The sequence below is a fragment of the Bos grunniens genome, chromosome 26, assembly GCF_055505025.1.
Source record: "Bos grunniens cultivar Pamir isolate PY7600 chromosome 26, Bosgru_T2T1.0, whole genome shotgun sequence".
NCBI classification, from domain to species: domain Eukaryota; kingdom Metazoa; phylum Chordata; class Mammalia; order Artiodactyla; family Bovidae; genus Bos; species Bos grunniens.
In genome coordinates, this window is record NC_141190.1 from 34,592,134 (window position 1) to 34,612,055 (window position 19,922).

At 45.2% G+C, this 19,922-nt stretch overlaps 1 protein-coding gene across 13 annotated transcripts in view; it reads right to left on the reverse strand.

The window, feature by feature from the left end:
* The window catches only part of AFAP1L2 (actin filament associated protein 1 like 2), a 144,738-nt gene that overhangs the window by 72,956 nt on the left and 51,860 nt on the right, over positions 1-19,922 (reverse strand). For 2 of the 13 annotated variants that reach the window (XM_086377743.1, XM_086377739.1), the window contains exon 1: positions 2,375-2,536. The exons of the other annotated variants lie outside the window; for them this stretch is intronic. In XM_086377743.1, coding sequence (XP_086233869.1) covers positions 2,375-2,459 — 85 coding nt within the window. In that variant the 5' untranslated portion in view covers positions 2,460-2,536. Of the gene's footprint in view, positions 1-2,374; positions 2,537-19,922 lie in introns of those variants that run through there. 13 annotated transcript variants of the gene reach the window in all.

Below are 19,922 nucleotides of genomic sequence, written 5' to 3' on the forward strand. Positions count from 1 at the left end.
AAGAAGAGAGACAGTAATCAGAGTGGGGGTGATCAGAGAGGGTAAAATGGTGTCTGGACTGGGCTGGGTGGTGGGGGCTTGGACAAATGGAGATGGGGCCAAGGCAGCATTCAAGGAAGTGATGAGAGAGGTAAGATGGGAGCTTTGGGGGCTTCGTGAGGAAGGGTGGCTGAAGCACATGCTTCTGGCAGGCGAACAGTGAGATGAGACTCTCATGGGGTGAGACTTGCCAGCCAGATGGAGGTGTGTTTACCTTGCTGCCCAGGTAAAGTATCCAGTTGGTAATGGGAACTCATAAATGGCTTGGAGCAGAGGAATAAGGATGAAGACAGACTCACACAAAAGTTATATGGGTGTGGTGCATGGAATCCAGCAATTTGAGGCCCACCTCTGTTCCAGCCACAAGCTCAAGTTCACAACTCAGACAGAGGCTGGGCAACGGGGCTGTCTGATGAACTCTACATCCTCTCCAGAAACTCCTAACAATTCATGTTTTACAAGGCCAATGACTTGAAAGCAGAACTTCAACACCCAGGGCTCTCAATAGGAAAGAATTCCCTCCTCCCTTTCTCTGTATACATACTTATTAAATCATTGGGATCATTTTGGCAAAGAAAGTGACTAACTTCTCCGAGCCCTGTTTGACTCACAGTAACGTACAATACAGTGTAATAGACATAAAATGTGCAGAAGTGTTGAGACATGTGTATTGTTCTCTTCCATTCCTAAGCTAACAATTCAGGAACCCCCTCTAAGTATAACCCTATGGTCCCTCCAGGGAATCCAGTTCATATGAGGGTTTTTTTTTTTTTTGCCACACCACACAGGCATGTGGAATCTTAGTTCCTCCACCAAGAATTGAACCCATTCCCCTTGCTCTGGAAGCATGGAATCTTAACCACTGGACTGCCAGGGAAGCCCCATATGAGTATTTTTGGTCCTCCTTGGGCACCAACCTGACAGTAAATATAATTGAGACTAGTCACAGGTAGCCCTCTTGAGAGTCCCTCTTGAGAGTCCCTTGGACTGCAAGGAGATCCAACCAGTCCATCCTAAAGGAAATCAGTCCTGAATATTCACTGGAAGGACTGATGCTGAAGTTGAAACTCCAATACTTTGACCACTTGATGCGAAGAACTGACTCACTGGAAAAGACCCTGATGACGGAAAGATTGAAGGCGGGAGGAGAAGGGGACAACAGAGGATGAGATGGTTGGATGGCATCACTAATTCTATGGACATGAGTTTGAGTAAGCTCCGGGAGTTGGTGATGGACAGGGAGGCCTGGCGTGCTGCAGTCCATGGGGCTGCAAAGAGTTGGACATGACTCAGTGACTGAACTGACTGACTGACTGACAGGTAGCCATCCAGATGATCCAGAAGAGGCTTAAAACAGTTGAATAAATTATTACCAAAATGAAAATTTAAATCATCATAGACAGCTTAGAAACAATATCTAGGGCCCAGTTTGAGAAACATAATCTTAATGCAAGGCAGAAAACCACTCCCAACAGCTTCCGAGTCCCCACCCACCACTGCAGTCCCTACAGAGCTCACGGCCCTCACAAGGCCTTTCCAGCCAAGTCTGTCCAAATCCAGTCAGTTTAAGGGGCACCTTTGCCTTTAGCATCCTTGAGATGCCCATCATGCATTTGTAACTACCTGTATCTTTGGGGCTTAGAGTGACAATAAAGATGTTCCCAGCATGACTGTGTAGTGAGCAGATTCATTAGTTACAGAAAAGAGCTGTGAGTCTCAGTTATCAGTAACAAGATTCTGTCTCTGAACAAAAGGGAAAGATGCTGAGATACTCGTGAAAGATGCCAACTGAGGCAGGGTTGTGAAAAGACAGCCCTGGTCGGGATTCTGTCGGGAGAAAGCACACAGCCTTCCAACAGGGAGGGCTATGTGGGGACCTCAAAACCAAAGGGCAAAATGATGATGGATGGAAGGCAAGCAAGAATCACTGCCTTTATCTTTTTGTTGTTGCTGCTTTTGAATATTTACTTATTTGGCTGCACCAGGTTCGTTGTGGCATGTGAACTCTTAATTGCAGCATGTAGGATTGAGTTCCCTGATCAGGGATGGAACCCAGGGTTCCTGCACTGGGAGTATGGAGTCTTAGCCAATGGACAAGCAGGGAAGTCCCAAGAATCACTGCCTTTGAAGAGGTAACTTATTTGTGCCCAGTATGCTTCCTATAGGGTTTCTGAAAATGGAAACAGAAAACCAAAACCCAAGCCAAAAAGGGGGGGGGGGAATATGCCCCAAACGTAGGCTAAAGTTGTAAAGAATAGGAAATATGAGCTTTGCCTTCTGAGGTAGTCCAATGAGAGAAAGGAGGGGAGGCAATTATTCTTATCCGGACACATACCAGTCCTTTGGCTTTTTCCTGGTACTGCATTATAAGAGAGATGCTTCACCTTTGACAGATCAAGGCTCCTCCAGTGTCTTCTCATACTATTAACATTTATCGGCAGGGCCCAGCTGCTGAGCTAAGATGGCCGGGCCGCTGCACGCCCATGAACACGGCCCCTGATATGTGGGAGGGACAGCCCACACGTCACCTTCTGGCTGAGCCAAAGGGAAAACAGAGCTTTGGGTGACTTCCCATCTCTTCTGTGTAACGGGAGTCTTCTTGACAAAAGGCGAGAAGATAAATAGCCTTCTGGAAATGCTCCGTCTGTGCCAGGGTAAAACAGCATCAGCTGTTCGCAGACAGACATTCTGGAACTTAGACTCCTATCATCAGGCTGACCTTGTGTTCTCTGAGGACGTGTCATGGAGAGTGAACTTCAGGGAGCATCCCATCTCCAAAATGCCAAGGGAAAAATGACTCGGTGATTTGGTCCATCTGTCTAGGGCGGCCGCCTCCAGCTCACACCCCTGCCTGATGTAACCCCAGTGCAGCCCAGTGCCGTCCGGTACTAAAGGGACAGGATGTGGTTGTGGGCAAGAGCTAAATGTGAAAAGGCTTGTTTGCAGAGCAGCCAGGAACTGACCAATAATGAGCCCCAGTCCCCGAAGCTGCTGATAACAGAAGGCCAGAGGCCACACTAGAATGTAACCTCCAGTAAATCACTGTTAATTGCCAGGGATAAGGGAATGGAGGCTCTACTTGAACTTGCAAGTTGATTTCAGGTCGTTCCACAGCCTTTCTGGCGGCTCCCTGGCAAGGAGGCGGAGGCAGGCAGAGGGGCTGGGGAGGAAGACTGCTCTTCACCCTTTTCTAATTGTGTCCTTTTTAGCAGCAGTCAGTGCAAATGCACACACCCACGGGAAGGCACGCACACTTGCTACCAACAGAAAGCTTACTTCTTCCCACCCTTGCAGGCCAGGCTGCAGCATGGCTCTCGGAGTAATCAATTACATGAACACATTAAGGCAGTCTGCCGCACACAGGGAGCAGAGACCAGAAGCCAGAGTCACAGAAGTGGATTCCACAAGCGTAAGAGAGCCAAGCCGGTGCTGCATGGCCCTAGTGGTGGAGGAGATAAGAGGCTCCACCTGCCTCACGGGTGGATGGCTCAGAAAAGGATGCCACTCTTAAAAAGTACAGCACCAGTACACTAGGGACAAAAATCCTATCTTTCTTGAAAACTGATTATGACTGGCAACTACACGTCTTCCTTGTGACTATGGTTTCCTTGGCTGGGTGTGGAAACTTATTGCTGATTTTTAACAATTTTTAATGAAAAATTTAAATAAAATTAATTTTTAATGAAAAATTTCAAACATATAAAGTAGGAATAGTAAAATGAACTCCCCATGAACCCACGATTGGGTTTCATCATTTTCCAACAGTTCTAAGCATTTTGGCATTCTAATTTCATCTCCTGTTGCACTTATTTTTGCTGAAGTATTGAAAACAAATCTGTTCAAAATACAGTTAAGTTCTGCAATATGCATAAATGCCCCAACATGTCTCTGTCAGGTAAAATCTTTTTACATTCAACACCAATGATCATACAGATGAATGAATAAAAAAGACGTGATACATATATACAATGGAATATTACTCAGCTATTAAAAAGAATGAGATAATGTCATATGCAACAACAGGGATGAACTTGGAGATTACCCTACTAAGAGAAAGACATATTATATGATCTTTAAAAAGTGATACAAATGAACTCACACACACAAAAGAAAAAGACTCACTGACTTATGAATTCACTGAGACTGAACTTATGGTTACCAGTGGGGAAGGGTAACAGGGACGGACAGACTGGGGTTTGAGGTTGACGTGTACACACTGTGCGTGTGTGTGAAGTCGCTCAGTCGTGTCTGACTCTTTGCTACCCCGTGGACTGTAGCCCGCCAGGCTCCTCTGTCCATGGGATTCTCCAGGCAAAAATACTGGAGTGGGTTGCCATTTCCTTCTCCAGGGGATCTTCCTAACCCAGGGATTGAACCCAGGTCTCCTGCATTGCAGGCAGACGCTTTATCCTCTGAGCCACCAGGGAAGCCATGTGTACACATTACTATATTTAAAATAAATAACCAACAAGGACCTACTGTACAGCATAGGTAACTCTGCTCAACACTCTGCAATAACCTAAATGGGGAAAGAATTTGGAAAAGAATAGATACATGTACAACTGGATTATCTGCTGTACGTCTTAAACATGACTGTTCCACTACACTCCAATATAAAATAAAAATTAAAAAAATAACAGTGATCTTACTCAACAAATGAACATGACTATTTCTTACTCATTTTGGCACCTCTTGCGCAGATGCAGGATGCAGAAGGTCATAATGGGAGGAATTGAGATACCCTGTCCTCTTTTGGCACCACCAAACAGAGTGACCTTAGGCAAGCTGATCAACCTTCCTGACCCATAGTTTCCATACCACTAATAGAAAATCAGAGGGGTGGGTCTCTCAGGTTTTATCCAAACTCCAAATATAGCTGTTCTCAGATATCCGAGGGTCCTATAATACTGCCTAGAACCCACTTTCACACTCTTATTTGAACAGTACAATATATGTGTGTGCAAGTAAGTTAGCCTAAATTCACACCCCGGGATGGGAGGGCTCATGTTTAAAGTACCCTAAACAGATTACACACACCAGAGGTTTTGGTTAGCTCAAAGACCCCAATCACAAATCCGTACCCCAGAGGCAGCTAGACAAGGCTTTACTTACTTTGAAGCATGCTGAAACTGTTTCATTGCTGACATGAGTGGTACTCCCACAAACAGAGTAGCTAGAAACTCTGTTTCAGAGCCTCCACCCTCACATGAATCAGGTCTGAGACAACAGTCAGTGCAGTATTCGCTCATTACTGGATGGACCACTAGGGGACCTAATTCTGCCACGAGCATTTTCTCGAACCTGCCTTCAGCAATGCGCCTGGTGGGCAAAACCAGTGAACACCAGAAAGCGAGGGCTTCATCAGGCTCGTAGAACAGACTAAGGCTCTTATTGTATCTGCTGGCTCATGGATATCTGGGGTGCAGCTGAATGTAGTCTGATGCTTGGCTTCATCTTTGCCTAGCAGCAGGGACTGAAACTGTGCGGGAGGGGACCTAGGTTCCCTTTTATATTTTAACCATTGGAAGTTACCCAGTTTGTCAAAAGCACCCACAGTGTGGCTCCCTTCCCACTTCTAAACTTTTATTTGCAATATTTCCCTTTATTTGAATTCCCCCCACCCCCACCTCCATAAATCCTTTCCATCTGTTAAAGCCCAGTGCAAATCCTGCTTCCTCCAAACGGCCTTCCCCAGCCAACAAGACCCAGGCAGCAGTCAGGCAACAATAAACTAACCTCTACATTTCCCATGACCGTGAGATATATCTGGGGGCTGCAGGAATGCTTCAAGTTAACTCACTCCGGCAGGCTGGTGTCTGCGGGGCCTCCCACAGGGTCGACAGCGAGGAGACTGAAGGCCAAGTGGAGGGCTCAGTCCTTCTCTCTCATTTCTCCCCACCTGCCACTGGGCAAAGCCGCTAAATAATGCTGAAACCTTTTCTCGGTCCACCTGTTGACATGCTCTGTCCTCAAAGGAGAAAGCCAGGTGGGTTCACGCTGAGGAAGCACAGTGGGGAAGAAGAGGCAGGGCCTTGGCTGCCATCTTGGAAAGAAGAAAGTCAGTCAGCTGGGAATAGCCAGATCATAAAATTAAAGGTTTCTGGTGTGGGCAGCTGTAAATGCTGATTCTGAAGAAAGCAGATCAGCAGAGCAAGACCCCTCATCAGTCCAAAAAAAAAAGATGATTTACCAAGGTCAGAATTTGGGCCATGGAAAATTCCCTGTGTTTATGCTTTTTTTTTTTTTTTTTTAAACAGCCCAAGAACAGAGGGAAGCTTATCTTTCTGTGGGGGTGGGGTGGGGGGGAAGGCCACTATACAGCTCATAAACCTAGTGAATTAAATAGGATCCCAGCGTGTGGGTAATATGGATGAATTCTACTGTATTGAACAGCCTCTCCCCACGAGAATCACTCCATTAACTTCTCCCCAGCAAGTCACATCCTGTAGAGACAACAGCAGCAAAGGTCTCTTTCCCTAAACTTGGATGAAACAGCAAAATTCCTGAGTAATTTGTTCCAAATCGAAGCTTCTCCTTGGACTTGGAAAGGGATGCTGCTGTTAAGAATGGTTTTGTGGAGAATCTCAGGACAGTTGGAGAGTTTAACCCTGAGAATGATCACTGGTCTTTCTCTTTGGTCCCTGGGCAGTCACCTGGGCAGGCCCAGAGCCACCTTGGGAGCCCTCCCTCCAGCCCAGAAGCCCCAGGCACCATGATTCATGCCAACAGGTTCCCAGATTTTCCCTCTGTAAACACCAAGTCCAGCGCTGGACTGTCTTGCCATTGTTTGGCCCAGAATTTATGGCTCAGATAAGGGAAGCTGCATGGGGCTGGGTGGGGTGAGAGGGGCAGGGCTTGCCACGAGTGAAATAACCCAGTATTTTCTTTTGCTTTTTTCTCCATATCTCAGTGTCCAGAGCAGGCTGAGGGTGACCAGCTCCGGAAGCTTCCATGATGCCAAATACCTTCTCAATGACTTCTTTTGTGTACTTTCTTCTATTTTTATTAAACTTTTACTGGAAAAATGGAATGTATGCAGGCACATGGTAAAAATATACTCATTTGTTTACTTATTTATTCATATCAAACAGCAGCACAAACGTAGACGGTAAAAAGCTTCCCTCCCAACTCAGAACCCCCAACACTAGCCCCTTCGCTGGAAACTTCTATCAATGGACTATGTGTCTGACCAGAGACTTCTGATGCATACTAGTCTATATAAAAAACATATAAAAAAATACAGGGAAAGCTCTCTTACATTAGTAAGCTTAGACTACCGATGGCATTCTGAACCTTGTTAGTTTCACTTGTCAATACCCCTTGGAGATACACTTTGGGCAACACATGGATGTGCCTTGTTCTCTTGAACAGCTGCATGTACTCCATTGAATGGATGTAATGTATGTTTAAAATATAATCGCTTTGCTTATAAAATACTGGTTATTATTTTGCAAACCTAAACTGCAGGAAATGCACAGTAAGGAGGAAAATGTCATTAACTCTTCCTGCCTCTCCTTTTTTAAACCTTTCAATTCTAATACCTCAAAGTCCCCCTGGTTGCCCCAAATGATGACATTCTAGGACATACTTGTGGTGGCCAACAGAGAGGACAGAGACTTGGAAGACAAAGGCCAGAGCCCCAGAGCTCTGCCTCCATACCCTGCTCTTAGTCTTGGAAGTCCCCAAGCCTTTGCTACCATGGTTACCTATCAATGCACACCGCCCCCCCACCCCCACCCCCACCGCCACCCTTCTCCCAAGGCCAAACAGCAAGATAACTTTGTCCTTCTCTGCTTGTAAAATCAGCCAGACCTGGGTCCACAGTGGACAGGAGATTGGCTGAGACCCCAAGATCACACCTGCCTAGATACAGAGGGTAGGAGGCCTGCCCTTGGAGGACTTCTGTCCAGCGTCAAAGAGAAACACCACAGAACCGTCAATTCAAACCATCTCACAAACTCTACACGCCAAATCCTCTCCCACTCCTCAGGCTGTGGCTTCAGCATTTCGGGCTAGGGAGGACATTTTGTTGGTTATTTCATAGACTTTAACATGCCCACTCCTTACGTCTCCTAGGCAACGTGACCCCAAACATCCCAGCTCGTCACAAATTTGAAACGCCTGCATATTATCATTGGATTTTTCTGAAACTTGGTCATTCAAGCAGAAAGGGAAAAAGTGTTTCTGGAAACTCTCTCCATGAAACAAACAGTACTGCTGGCCAACCCTCTGGCACGGAACCATCCTGCCCGGGGCACCAGGCCTGCCCATGAGGACGGGTCTCACGTGGGGAGCTGCAGACATGCAGCTGCCCCGGGAGGGTCTTCACAGACACCCAGCTGAGGGACGGAGAAGCCAGTGTGCCCTGGAAGACTCTCTGAGAGGCTCCCCTTCCCCAGCCTTGGCCCCAACATAAAGGCCGGCGCTGCAAGCCTTGGCTCTGTGGGGCCCGTCTTGCTGGTTGGGGAGTAGCAGGGTTTGCTCCAGATTCGTTCCCAGATTTGTCTTTCGCTGCTCAGCACTTACACAGGAGCTGCCAGAGTCCTGAACTCACCCCCTTGCTGGATGATTCTAGAAGGAAAAAAAAAATCCTGCAGCTGTTTCAGTTTCTCCATCCTTGGAAAGACCTTCCAACTAGGAGCTGGAAGGGGCCCAGGGCTGATGTTGCATTCTGAAGAAACTGTTTCCTAGACAGATTTTAGAGAACTAGGTTTGTGGGATGATGGTGCTGGATATTCCATCCCTCCCAGCCAAGGAGTGGCCCATGGGAACAGGCGTGCCCCACGGCAGTGGTGAGAAGGGAGTTTGTCACCAGGCCAGATGCTACCTGGTCTGGTACTATTTCAGCTTTGTCAGTGAGCTGACCTAGTCACTGAGGCATTAGGGGGGTTACTGCCTCCTCTCCAGATCCTCTAGGACTGGGGTCAGCAAACGGTAACCCACGGGCTGGACTGAGCCCACCCCCTGTTTCTATACAGCCTTCATGCTAAGAAAGTATTTCACATTTTTCAATGGCGGAAAGAATATTCGAAGATGACTTTGTGACACCTGAAAATCATACAAAATTCGAATTTCAGTGACCATAAATAAAGTGTTGTTAGAAAACAGCCAGGCCCATTTGTTTCCATAAATAGTGTTATTAGAATACAGCCGGGCCCGTTTGTTTAAAGCCTGTGGCTGTTCTCACACCTCAGCGGCAGAGTCGAGTCCCTGCCGCACAGACCGTATGGCTACAAATCCTGCAATATTTACTGCCTTTTACAGAAAAGTTTTCTGGTCCCTTCATTCTACAGCATACCACTGGGTAAAAATCAAGGATATTATGAAGGTATTACTCTAACAAGAGAAAGCACAAATTTCCTATTGACAAAATTCAAAATACAGTAATTGAGTAACTGTTTTATAATACAGGTCTAATGCAAGTGAAAATCTTTTTATGGGTAGGGAATATTGTGCTCATTGTGGACTCAGAGTAAGAGTTTCCTTTCACTAGATTGATTGCAAATGTTCATTTGTAAAAACCTTTCTTAGCTTGAAGGTCACTGGCCAGTACAAAAAAGAAGACGACTTCAATTTTCTGATTTCTTATTTCAGTTCCATGAGAGTCTAATTGGGAACAAATACTAAACAGAAACTGGATTTGGGACAACAAAATATTACACGGTCAATTATATTGTTCCCTTCTATCCCTCCCCTATAAAAGTCAGCCTCTTAAAGGAACCACACACATTAAAACTTGTTTAAGAGATTGTGAGATCTGCCAGAGGAAGGGTCGTGTTTATTTGTAAGCACTCTGACTTGTGACATAAACCCACATATATGGAGGTGGGGTAGGGGTGGTGAGTGCAATACAGAGAAGTATGAAATGTTAGCTACATGTAAGGCTTCTAAATAAGAGAAAAGAAGGAAAAAATAACAGTTAAATTATAGAACTAAACTCTGACACCAACTTCGCTGCTATGGTAGCACGTGACTGGCCTGCCAACGTAGGAGACACAAGAGATGAGGGTTTGATCCCTGGGTTGGGAAGATCCCCTGGAGTAGGAAACAGCAACCCACTCCAGTATTCTTGCCTGGGAAAATCAATGGACAGAGGAGCTTGGCAGGCTATAGTACAGGGGATTGCAAAGAGTCGGACACAACTGAGCATACAGTATTCAGTATTCATTCACTATAAATGCATTTTCTCCTAACGGGGAGAGAGCATTCAGGTTCTTTTACCCAGAACTGAGGAACCTCTACAATCATTGCTCCTTTTGAAAGAGGATCACGGCAATTGCCGATCTCAAAACCCAAAAGGAAGATCACTCTGAAACAGTCACAGGGACTGAAACGACGCTCCAGATTCAAACCCTGATAAAGCAGTTGTTGAATGTGCTATATCCAGCACTGTCGACACTCAATTAAAAACACACATTATGACTTCAACCCTATCCAAGGGATAGAAATACTGAAGATGTAAAAATAGAGAAACATGGGAGGAATAAAGGACCACCCAGGCAGAATCAGCCAGAGCCTGAGAAATCACTGGGGTTTCTGGGCCTCCCTAGAAGTCACCACCCACAGAGCCTTGAGCCAGGAGGAGCAGGAAGGAGATGACGGGGAAAGTCCAGGGGAATGGGCCCAGCACAGCCTTCACCTGGCTTTCTGATGCAGGAGAAAAGGGCACTCTGCTGGGCGCCTTCAAGCATCAGCAACGATATTATACAAGTCAAGGTGATAATATACAGAGAAAATGTCATCTGTGGCCCACAGCTTGCTAATTCACACTTGCCCCTTCTCTCCTGCCCCTGGCTTCCCAAGACAAAGTGCACCTCTGAACAACCAAACGTGCGATGTCATAAACTTCACCTTGACTAGCACACACAGAGTTACCACTCAAGTTCAGTACATGGACTATTTTACCAGATTATTGAAAAGCCCAGCAGAGATGTTCCTTTTTCACGACTCTTCAGGGAAGCCAGTCTCAAGGTTAGGATCAAAGGTGGCACAAAGCATGATCTGTAAACTAGATGACTGGAGTCCAATCGAGGACAATTCTGTGCTTCTTGAAAAGAAGCCATCACTGTGCTCATATGCAGGACATGAACACTTCTAGACCATCTGCTGTATCACAGACATTGTACCATATACAATGTGTATTCATTAAGGAATACCCCTTTTCCATCCGCGGTCAGTGCTGTCTACAGAACCAAGATCTTGGCAAAATAGCAGTTAATGGAATAGAATGGTTATGAGTTTCCCCCAGTGTGATGATGGAATTATTCAATCACTATTTATTGAGCTTCTATTCTCCTTTAATCATTGAAAAAGCAAGAGAGTTTCAGAAAAAAAGTCTACTTCTGCTTTATTGACTATGCCAAAGCTTTTGACTGTGTGGATCACAACAAACTCTGGAAAATTCTTAAAGAGACGGGAACACCAGACCACCTGACCTGCCTCCTGAGAAATCTGTATGCAGGTCAAGAAGCCACAGTTAGAACTGGACATAGGACAACAGACTGGTTCCAAATCGGGAAAGGAGTACGTCAAGGCTGTATATTGTCACCCTGCTTATTTAACTTATATCTAGAGTACATCATGAGAAATGCTGGGCTGGAAGAAGCACAAGCTGGAATCAAGATTTCAGAGAGAAACCTCAGATATGCAGATGACACCACCCTTATGAGAGAAAGCAAAGAACTAAAGAGCCTCTTGATTAAAGTGAAAGAGGAGAGTGAAAAAGTTAACTTAAAACTCAACATTCAGAAAACTAAGATCATGGCATCCAGCTCCATCACTTCATGGCAAATAGATGGGGAAACAATGGAAACAGTGACAGACTTTATTTTGGGGTGCTCCAAAATCACTGCAGATGGTGACTGCAGCCATAAAATTAAAAGACACTTGCTCCTTGGGAGAAAAGTTACGACCAACCTAGATAGCGTATTAAAAAGCAGACATTACTTTGCCAACAAAGTCCATCTAGTCAAAGCTATGGTTTTTCCAGTAGTCATGTATGGATGTGAGAGTTGGACTATAAAGAAAGCTAAGCACCAAAGAATTGATGCTTTTGAACTGTGGTGTTGGAGAAGACTCTTGAGAGTCCCTTGGACTGCAAGGAGATCCAACCAGTCAGTCCTAAAAGAAATCAGTCCTGAATATTCATCGGAAGGACAGATGCTGAAGCTGAAACACCAATACTTTGGCCACCTGTTGTGAAGAACTGACTCACTAAAAAAGACCCTGCTGCTGGGAAAGATTGAAGGTGGGAGGAGAAGGGGATGACAGAGAATGAGATGGTTGGATGGCATCACTGACTCGATGGACATGAGTTTGAGTAAGCTTTGGGAGTTGATGATGGACAGGGAAGCCTGGGGTGCTGCAGTCCATGGGGACGCAAAGAGTTGGACATGACTGAGAGACTGAACTGAACTGAAATATTAAAAAGAAAAAAAATGAATACGATTTTAAGGCACTTCTATTTTTAAGAATAAGGCATTTCTACCCTCAAAAGCCTTCATATCAACACATCAAGATAGTGATGAGCCAATAGTGATGGGAGCACAGAGAAAGGAGTATTTATTGCCCTGAGAGGCTTAAGGACCGAGCATCAGGCAGGTGGGCTCCATTTCGAGGGGACACTGAGAGTCCTCCCCGTGTCTGGGAGGGCTCATATGTGTTTTCTGCAACATTTCTCAGCAGTCGCTTCCCAAGAAACTAAACCTTGATTCTTCTGGGTCTTTGCTGGTGCCACACCTCCATGTGCTGTGAACCTATTTGCCAGGAAGCGTCTCGGGCAAGGAGGGCTGTCACAGCAGAAACAGAGCCTACGTCAAGGGAAAGGGCCTTTACAATGAGGATCCAAGTCACCAGGGGTCCCATCACCTGCTAGGGGACTGCCCTGTTGGCAAAGAACATGAAGGAGAATTCTCTTTTCCATTATTCATGGAATTCACAAGGCAAGTTGCTTATGATTCTTTCTTATGTGAATGCTAAACATGTTTCTAAAATAAGCACTAGCTTTGTATTGACACGGAAACGGACTGGAATTTTCAGTCAGTAAGGTACAAAAGCATTTCATACTACTGAAGCTTGTACCTTTGTCAATCCTCACCAGTCCATAACCTCGTAGACACCTGGATGGAACAAGGAAAAGGTGGGATGTGAAAGTCGCTCAGTCGTGCCTGACTCTCTGTGATCCCATGGACTATACAGACCATGGAATTCTCCAGGCCAGAATACTGGAGTGGGTAGCCTTTCCCTTCTCCAAGGGATCTTCCCAACCCAGGGATCGAACCCAGGTCTCCCGCACTGCAGGTGGATTCTTTACCAGCTGAGCTACAAGGCAAGCCCAAGAATACTGGAGTGCGTAGCCTATCCCTTCTCCAGTGCATCTTCCTGACCCAGGAATTGAACCAGGGTCTCCTGCGTTGCACACAGACTCTTTACCAGCTGAGCTACTAGGGAAGCCTACAGAAAAAGTGGGAACACCACACACAGAAAAGGTGGGAACACACACTAAAATCCTAGCCCTTCCCAGGGCAAACTGAGAAGCTTTCTATGAACAAATATTAAAAGTGCTGCCACTGTCTTCATTATCACTAGAGGCCAGGAGATTTAAAATCTAAATGAGTATCTTCTAATACGAGGAACTACAATTTCTACATGAGAAAGGTGAAGTCTTTCTCCACTGTTGTTCAGTCACCCAGTCATGTCTGACTCTGCAACTGCAGCATGCCAGGCCTCCCTGTCCCTCACCACTTCCCAAAGTTTGCCCAAGTTCATTGCTTCGGTGATGCCATCCAGCCATCTCATCCTCTGACATCCTCCTCCTTCTGCCCTTGATCTTTCCTGCATCTTTCCCAACTTTTCCATTGAGTTTTCTGTTTGCATCAGATGACCAAAATACTGGAGCTTCATCATCAGTCCTTCCAGTGAGTATTCAGGGTTGACCTCCCTTAAGACTGACTGGTTTGATCTCCTTGCTGTCCAGAGGACTTTCTGGAGTCTTCTCCAGCACCACAGTTCGAAAGCATCGATTTTTTGGTGTTCTGCCTTCTTTACTATCCAGCTCTTGCAACCATATGTGACCACTGGAAAGACCACAGCCTTGACTACATGGACCTTTGTCGGTAATGTGTCTGTTTTCAACACGCTACCTAGGTTTGTCATTGCTTTCCTGCCAAGAAGCAATCATGTTCAGATTTCATGGCTGCAGTCACCATCTGCAGTGATTCTGGAGCCCAAGAATAGGAAATCTGTTACTACTTCCACCTTTCCCCCTTCTATTTGCCATGTAGTAATGGGGCCGGATGCCATGATCTTAGTTTTTTAAATAGTCTTAAGTCAGCTCTTTCACTCTCTTCCTTCACCCTCATCAAGAGGCTCTTTAGTTCCTCTTCGCTTTCTGCTATTAGAGTAGTATCATCTGCATATCTGAGGGTTTTGATATTCCTCCCACCTGTCTTGATTCTGGCTCGTAACTCATCCAGCCCAGCATTTCTCATGATGTGCTCAGCATATAGGTTAAACAAACAGGGTGACAGCAGACAGCCCTGTCGTGCTCCTTTCTTGATCTCGAACCAATCATTTGTTCCATACAGGGTTCTAACTGTTGCTTCTGGACCTGCATACAGGTTTCTCAGGTGACAGGTAAGAAGGTCTGGTATTCCCATCTCTCTAAGAGCTTTCGACAGCTTGTCATGATCTACACAGTCAATGCCTTCAGCATAGTTGATAAAACAGAGAGAGATGTTTTTCTGAAATTCCCTTGCTGTTTCTATAATCTAGCAAATGTTGGCAATTTGAGAGTCTTTCCCCATAAAGCAGTGTTATTTTGCTTTCCCTGCAAATGTACCATCTTCCAGACTGTCAGAGACCTCTGCTCCTAAAATGATGCCTGAAATTAAATTAAGCCCCCTCCCCCCACCCAAAACCAAAGCTAAGGGTCTGGGAGAGAAGTAATGACTCCCACTTCCCAGTTTCCCAAGATCCACAGTCTAAGAAGTTCCCCAAGGAAACCCATGGAGGAACATTCCAGGCCTGCAGGGATGTTCTAGCCACCATGGAAGACCAAGAACACATCACTGGTCATCACTAAGGGAGTTCAGGGCCAGTAAGCCCCAGACCCACCAACCCTGAGGAAGCACCTGCCCCTGGCATGGCCTGGACCAAGACATGCACCAGATGGAGAAGCAGCAACATGAACTATGCCAGAAATACACACATCACCTACACCAGCTCCTCCGCCATGGTGATGTCTGACACAAAGTCAGCACAACCAGCATCCTCAAATCCAGGTCACCCTGACCCAGCCTAAGTATCTTTTTTTCCCACGATAAAAAGCAAAGGACAAGTCACCCACCACCCAGTAGAACTGTTAAAACTTTGGAAGAGTTTTCCCGTAAAACAAAGGTCTTTAGGGGATGTTAGGAAGATGGAGGCAAAGACAGACAGACATTTTTTCCTTTAGTGGAAGTTCTCAAATATTGAGGCAACTTGGATTGCATTTTTATTGCCACTTCCAGACAAAATCCTCCTGAGATTTGTTCTCCATGGGTTTACCCCACATTCCTACAAGTGAATGCTTCCAGGGTGGTCACATGGTCCTCTCTTAATCCCATAACCCTCCGAACTCCGAGTGTTTGATGAAGTCTGAGGAAGTGAAAGTTAAGTAGGTCTTTTCCTTGAGTAAATCAGTTCCCTTGCCTTACAATTCCCCAGAGAGTGGAAATCAGCCAAGGTCAGGACAGTGAGTCTGCCTGGGAAGAGATGATTTCATTGGTTGGGACTTTATGGGGCTTGTATGTTTTATATGGCAAATACTCTGCTATCTTTTTGCAAGGGGGGAAAAAACAAAACAAAAACTCTATCCCTGGCAGGGATCTTGAGTCACACAATCTGGGGAGAGAATGTAGCTAACATCCAACCTTATTTCCCTACTGTCTGGAGTCTCAGTGGCAATTTAGTCTTAAGGAATGATAGGGTTTTACATCCAAGAGGCTTGCATTCCAAAGTGTGGGAGCTCTCCTCTGAAGGCTCATTTACCCTGGTCATTCCATGATGAGGAAGCAGACACTGGGCCCAGGGAAGACCCTGAGTGAATTTACACCCACTGCCCTGGAATGTCTCTCCACTGACAAGGCACCCAAGAGCACCTGACCCAGAACTTTTTGAAGACAACCCTGTATGTCCCTGGTTCAATCCCTGGGTCAGAAAGATCCCCTGGGGTAGGAAATGGAAGACCCACTCTGGTATTTCTGCCTGGAGAATTCTATGAACAGAGGAGCCTGATGAGCTGCCATCCCCGTGGGGTCACAAAGCGTGGGACACGACTGAGCACACACACAGGCACTATCTGTCCCGAAGCCTTGGTTTCCTCGGGTCTCTAATGGGAATGCAGAGCTCTATCTATCCTCACAGAACTGTAAAGTCAAATAAGATCATTCACCTAACAACACTGGTTAGAGGCATGGCAATGAGAACTCTTATTTCCTACAAGCTTCTTGGTGGCGGGAGCAATGTTGGATTTGATTTGCACTAACTCTGTACTGCATATAGATCATGGTTTAATAAATGCCTGTGATGAGTGGGTCTTTCAAAAAATTAAGAGTGAACAAATATGTCACAAAGCTAAAGCAGTGTGGCAATGACGTGTGAATGGTCAAATAGATCAACCGAAAAGACTAGAATGCACAGAATGTGTGTGTGCAAAGTCACTTTAGTCATGTCTGACTGTGTGTGACCCTATGGACCATAGCCCGCCAGGCTCCTCTGTCCGTGGGATTCTCCAGGCAAGAATACTGCAGTGGGTTGCCATGCCCTTCTCCAAGGATCGAACCCACATCTCCTATGTCTCCAGCATTGGCCGGCAGGTTCTTTACCACTAGCGCCACCTGGGAAACCCCTCAATGTCTTTATCACCAACTAAATCACTGCATATACTAGGGTCTATTCTGTGTACTCTGGGGCTTCGATCCCTGGGTCGAGAAGATCCCTGGAGAAGGGCATGGCAACCCACTGCAGTATTCTTGCCTGGAGAATCCCTTGGGCAGAGGAGCCTGGTGGGCTATGGACATTGCGGGAGGAAAAACAGATAAGTGAAAAACACTGTTCACACACGAGGGTGGCCATCTGGAAAAACAGACATTTAGAGCTCTATGTCATACCTTATGAAGAATTTCAAATTGTACAAAAACTTAGTACATGAAAAATATGATCACAAAAGTATTAGGAAAAAACACGACTGGTGGAAATGTAAAATGTTTAGTCACTTTGAAAAACAGTCTGGCAGTTCTTCAAATGAGTAAACATAAAGTTACCTTATAACCCAGAAGTTCTACTAATAGGTATATACCCAAGAGAAACAAAAACATATCTTAAAAATTGATATATAAATACTTACAGCAACATTATTTATAATAGCCAAAAAGTGGGATGTTCATCAAAAGATGAATAGATAAACAAGGTGTGTTACAGCTATCCATAGACATACAATGGAATATTTGGTTATAAAAAGGAGTGAAGTATTGATAATATTACAACGCAAACTTTAAAAACATGCCAAGACTCCTGAGAGTCCCTTGGACTGCAAGGAGATCCAACCAGTCCATCCTGAAGGAGATCAGCCCTGGGTGTTCTTTGGAGGGAATGATGCTAAAGCTGAAGCTCCAGTACTTTGGCCACCTCATTCAAAGAGTTGACTCATTGGAAAAGACTCTGATGCTGGGAGGGATTGGGGGCAGGAGGAGAAGGGGACAACAGAGGATGAGATGGCTGGATGGCATCACTGACTCGATGGATGTGAGTTTGAGTGAACTCTGGGAGTTGGTGATAGACAGGGAGGCCTGGCGTGCTGCGATCCATGGGGTCGCAAAGAGTCAGACACGACTGAGCAACTGAAGTGAACTGAACTGAACTGAAGTTAAAGAAGCCAATCACAAGAGTCTACATATTATGTAATTCTATTCATGTGAGAATCCAGGATAGGAAAGTAGATTAGTAGTTACTTACGGCTGGGGGTAGGGGCAGGGAGAGAATGGAGGAAAGTGGGTGTCAGCTTAAGCATAAGGGAATTTTTTTTTTAATCAGATGATGAAATGTTCTAAAATTGTGGTGATGGTTGCATATATCTATGAATATGCAAAAAACCCACTGAATTGTATACTTTAAATGGTAAGTTGTATGGTATGCAAATGACATCTTGATAAGGCTGTTTTGAAAAAGAAGGAAAAAACATTTTTTAAAGTAGAATTCTAGAGGAAGACTTTCTAAGTATGAGCAAAAGCCATAAAAGGAGATAAATTTGACCACACACATACAAAAAATTCTACTTCAGAAAAAAAAACATAAGAGCAAGTCAAAAGACAAGAAACTGGGCAGCGAGGAAGAGGGTACAAATTTGCAGCTCGTATCCAAAGGGTTAATTTCCTTACCATATTAAAAAGTGCCTACAAAATGAATTTTAAAAGACCAACAACCCAAGAGAGAAATGAACACACTCACACACACGTGAATGGCTTGTAAACATACAAAAGGATGCTCAACTTTTCTTATAAAAAGAGAGATATACTGTGGGGAGAGAGCTTTAGCCACTCTGATAGGCAAAGGTGAAAAAGTGTAATATATCATGCTGATGAGGGTGTAAGAAAACAGACACTCTGACCCTTTGTCTATGAGCATAAAAAGGACATAACTTCACAAGAGGTATTTATCTAGTCAAACTGTAAATGCATATATCCCTTGACCCAGCAATTCTGCTTCTGAGATTTCAACCTGAGATGAAATCCTTGATGTATGTGAAATGACCTGCATGCAAAGAAATTCATGGTGACACTGTTTGTTAGAGCGAAAGATTGGGAAAAAACTTAAACGCTCAAGAATGATAAATTATGCTGTCTCCATATAAAGGAAACGCACAGCAGCGTTAGAAAGAAATCAGCAGATCTATCAGGCAAGAACTCCAAGAAACACCCTTAACTTAAATGAGAATGTGAACAATGAGTATGCCGCATTTGCGGGAAATGGGGACATTATACTTACATGTGTGTGTTAGTCGCTCAGTAGTATCTGACTCTTCACAACCCCATGGACTGTAGCCCACCAGGCTCCTCTGTCCATGGAATTCTCCAGGCAAGAATACTGGAGTGGGTTGCCATTTCCTTCTCCAGGAGATCTTCCCCACCCAGGGATTGAAACAAGGTCTCCTGCATTGCAGGTAGATTCTTGACTGACTGAGCCACCAGGGAAGCCCAAGAATACTGGAGTGGGTAGCCTATCCCTTCTCCAGGGGAACTTCCTGAACCAGGAATCAAACTGGGGTCTCCCGCATTGCAGGCGGATTCTTTACCAGCTGAGCTACCAGGGAAGCCTGTGTACCTACATAGCTGCTTCTTTTTTTTTTTTTTTTTGAAGGATATATAAAACTGAAGCAGTGTTTGCTTCCAGCAAGGGAACAGGAGTAAACAGGAGTAAGAGGGAGGTTTACTTTTTACTCTACCCTTTTGCTTTTTAAAATGATACCGTGGGGTTGGGGCTGGGGGACTTCCCTGGTGATCCAGTGGTTAAGACTCCACACTCCCAATGCAGGGGACCTGGGTTTGATCCCTGATCAGGGAACTAGATCCCACAGGCTACAACTCAAGATCTCACATGGCACAACAAAGATTCTTCACGCTGCAACTGAAATCCAGTGCAGCCAAAAAACAAAACCAAACCACAGGGGTCAAAAAGAAGGAAAGAAAAAAGAACAGGGCCAGGGGGAAGTGAGAGAGGGTAAGAGTGGAGGGAAGGAAAGAAAGAGGGAAGAAAGGGACAGTGAGGATTACTGCACAGAGGAAGAAAAATATTTGGCTAAATATATCCTTTGCAGATAATATCATTGAGGATGGAATTCTAGGGAT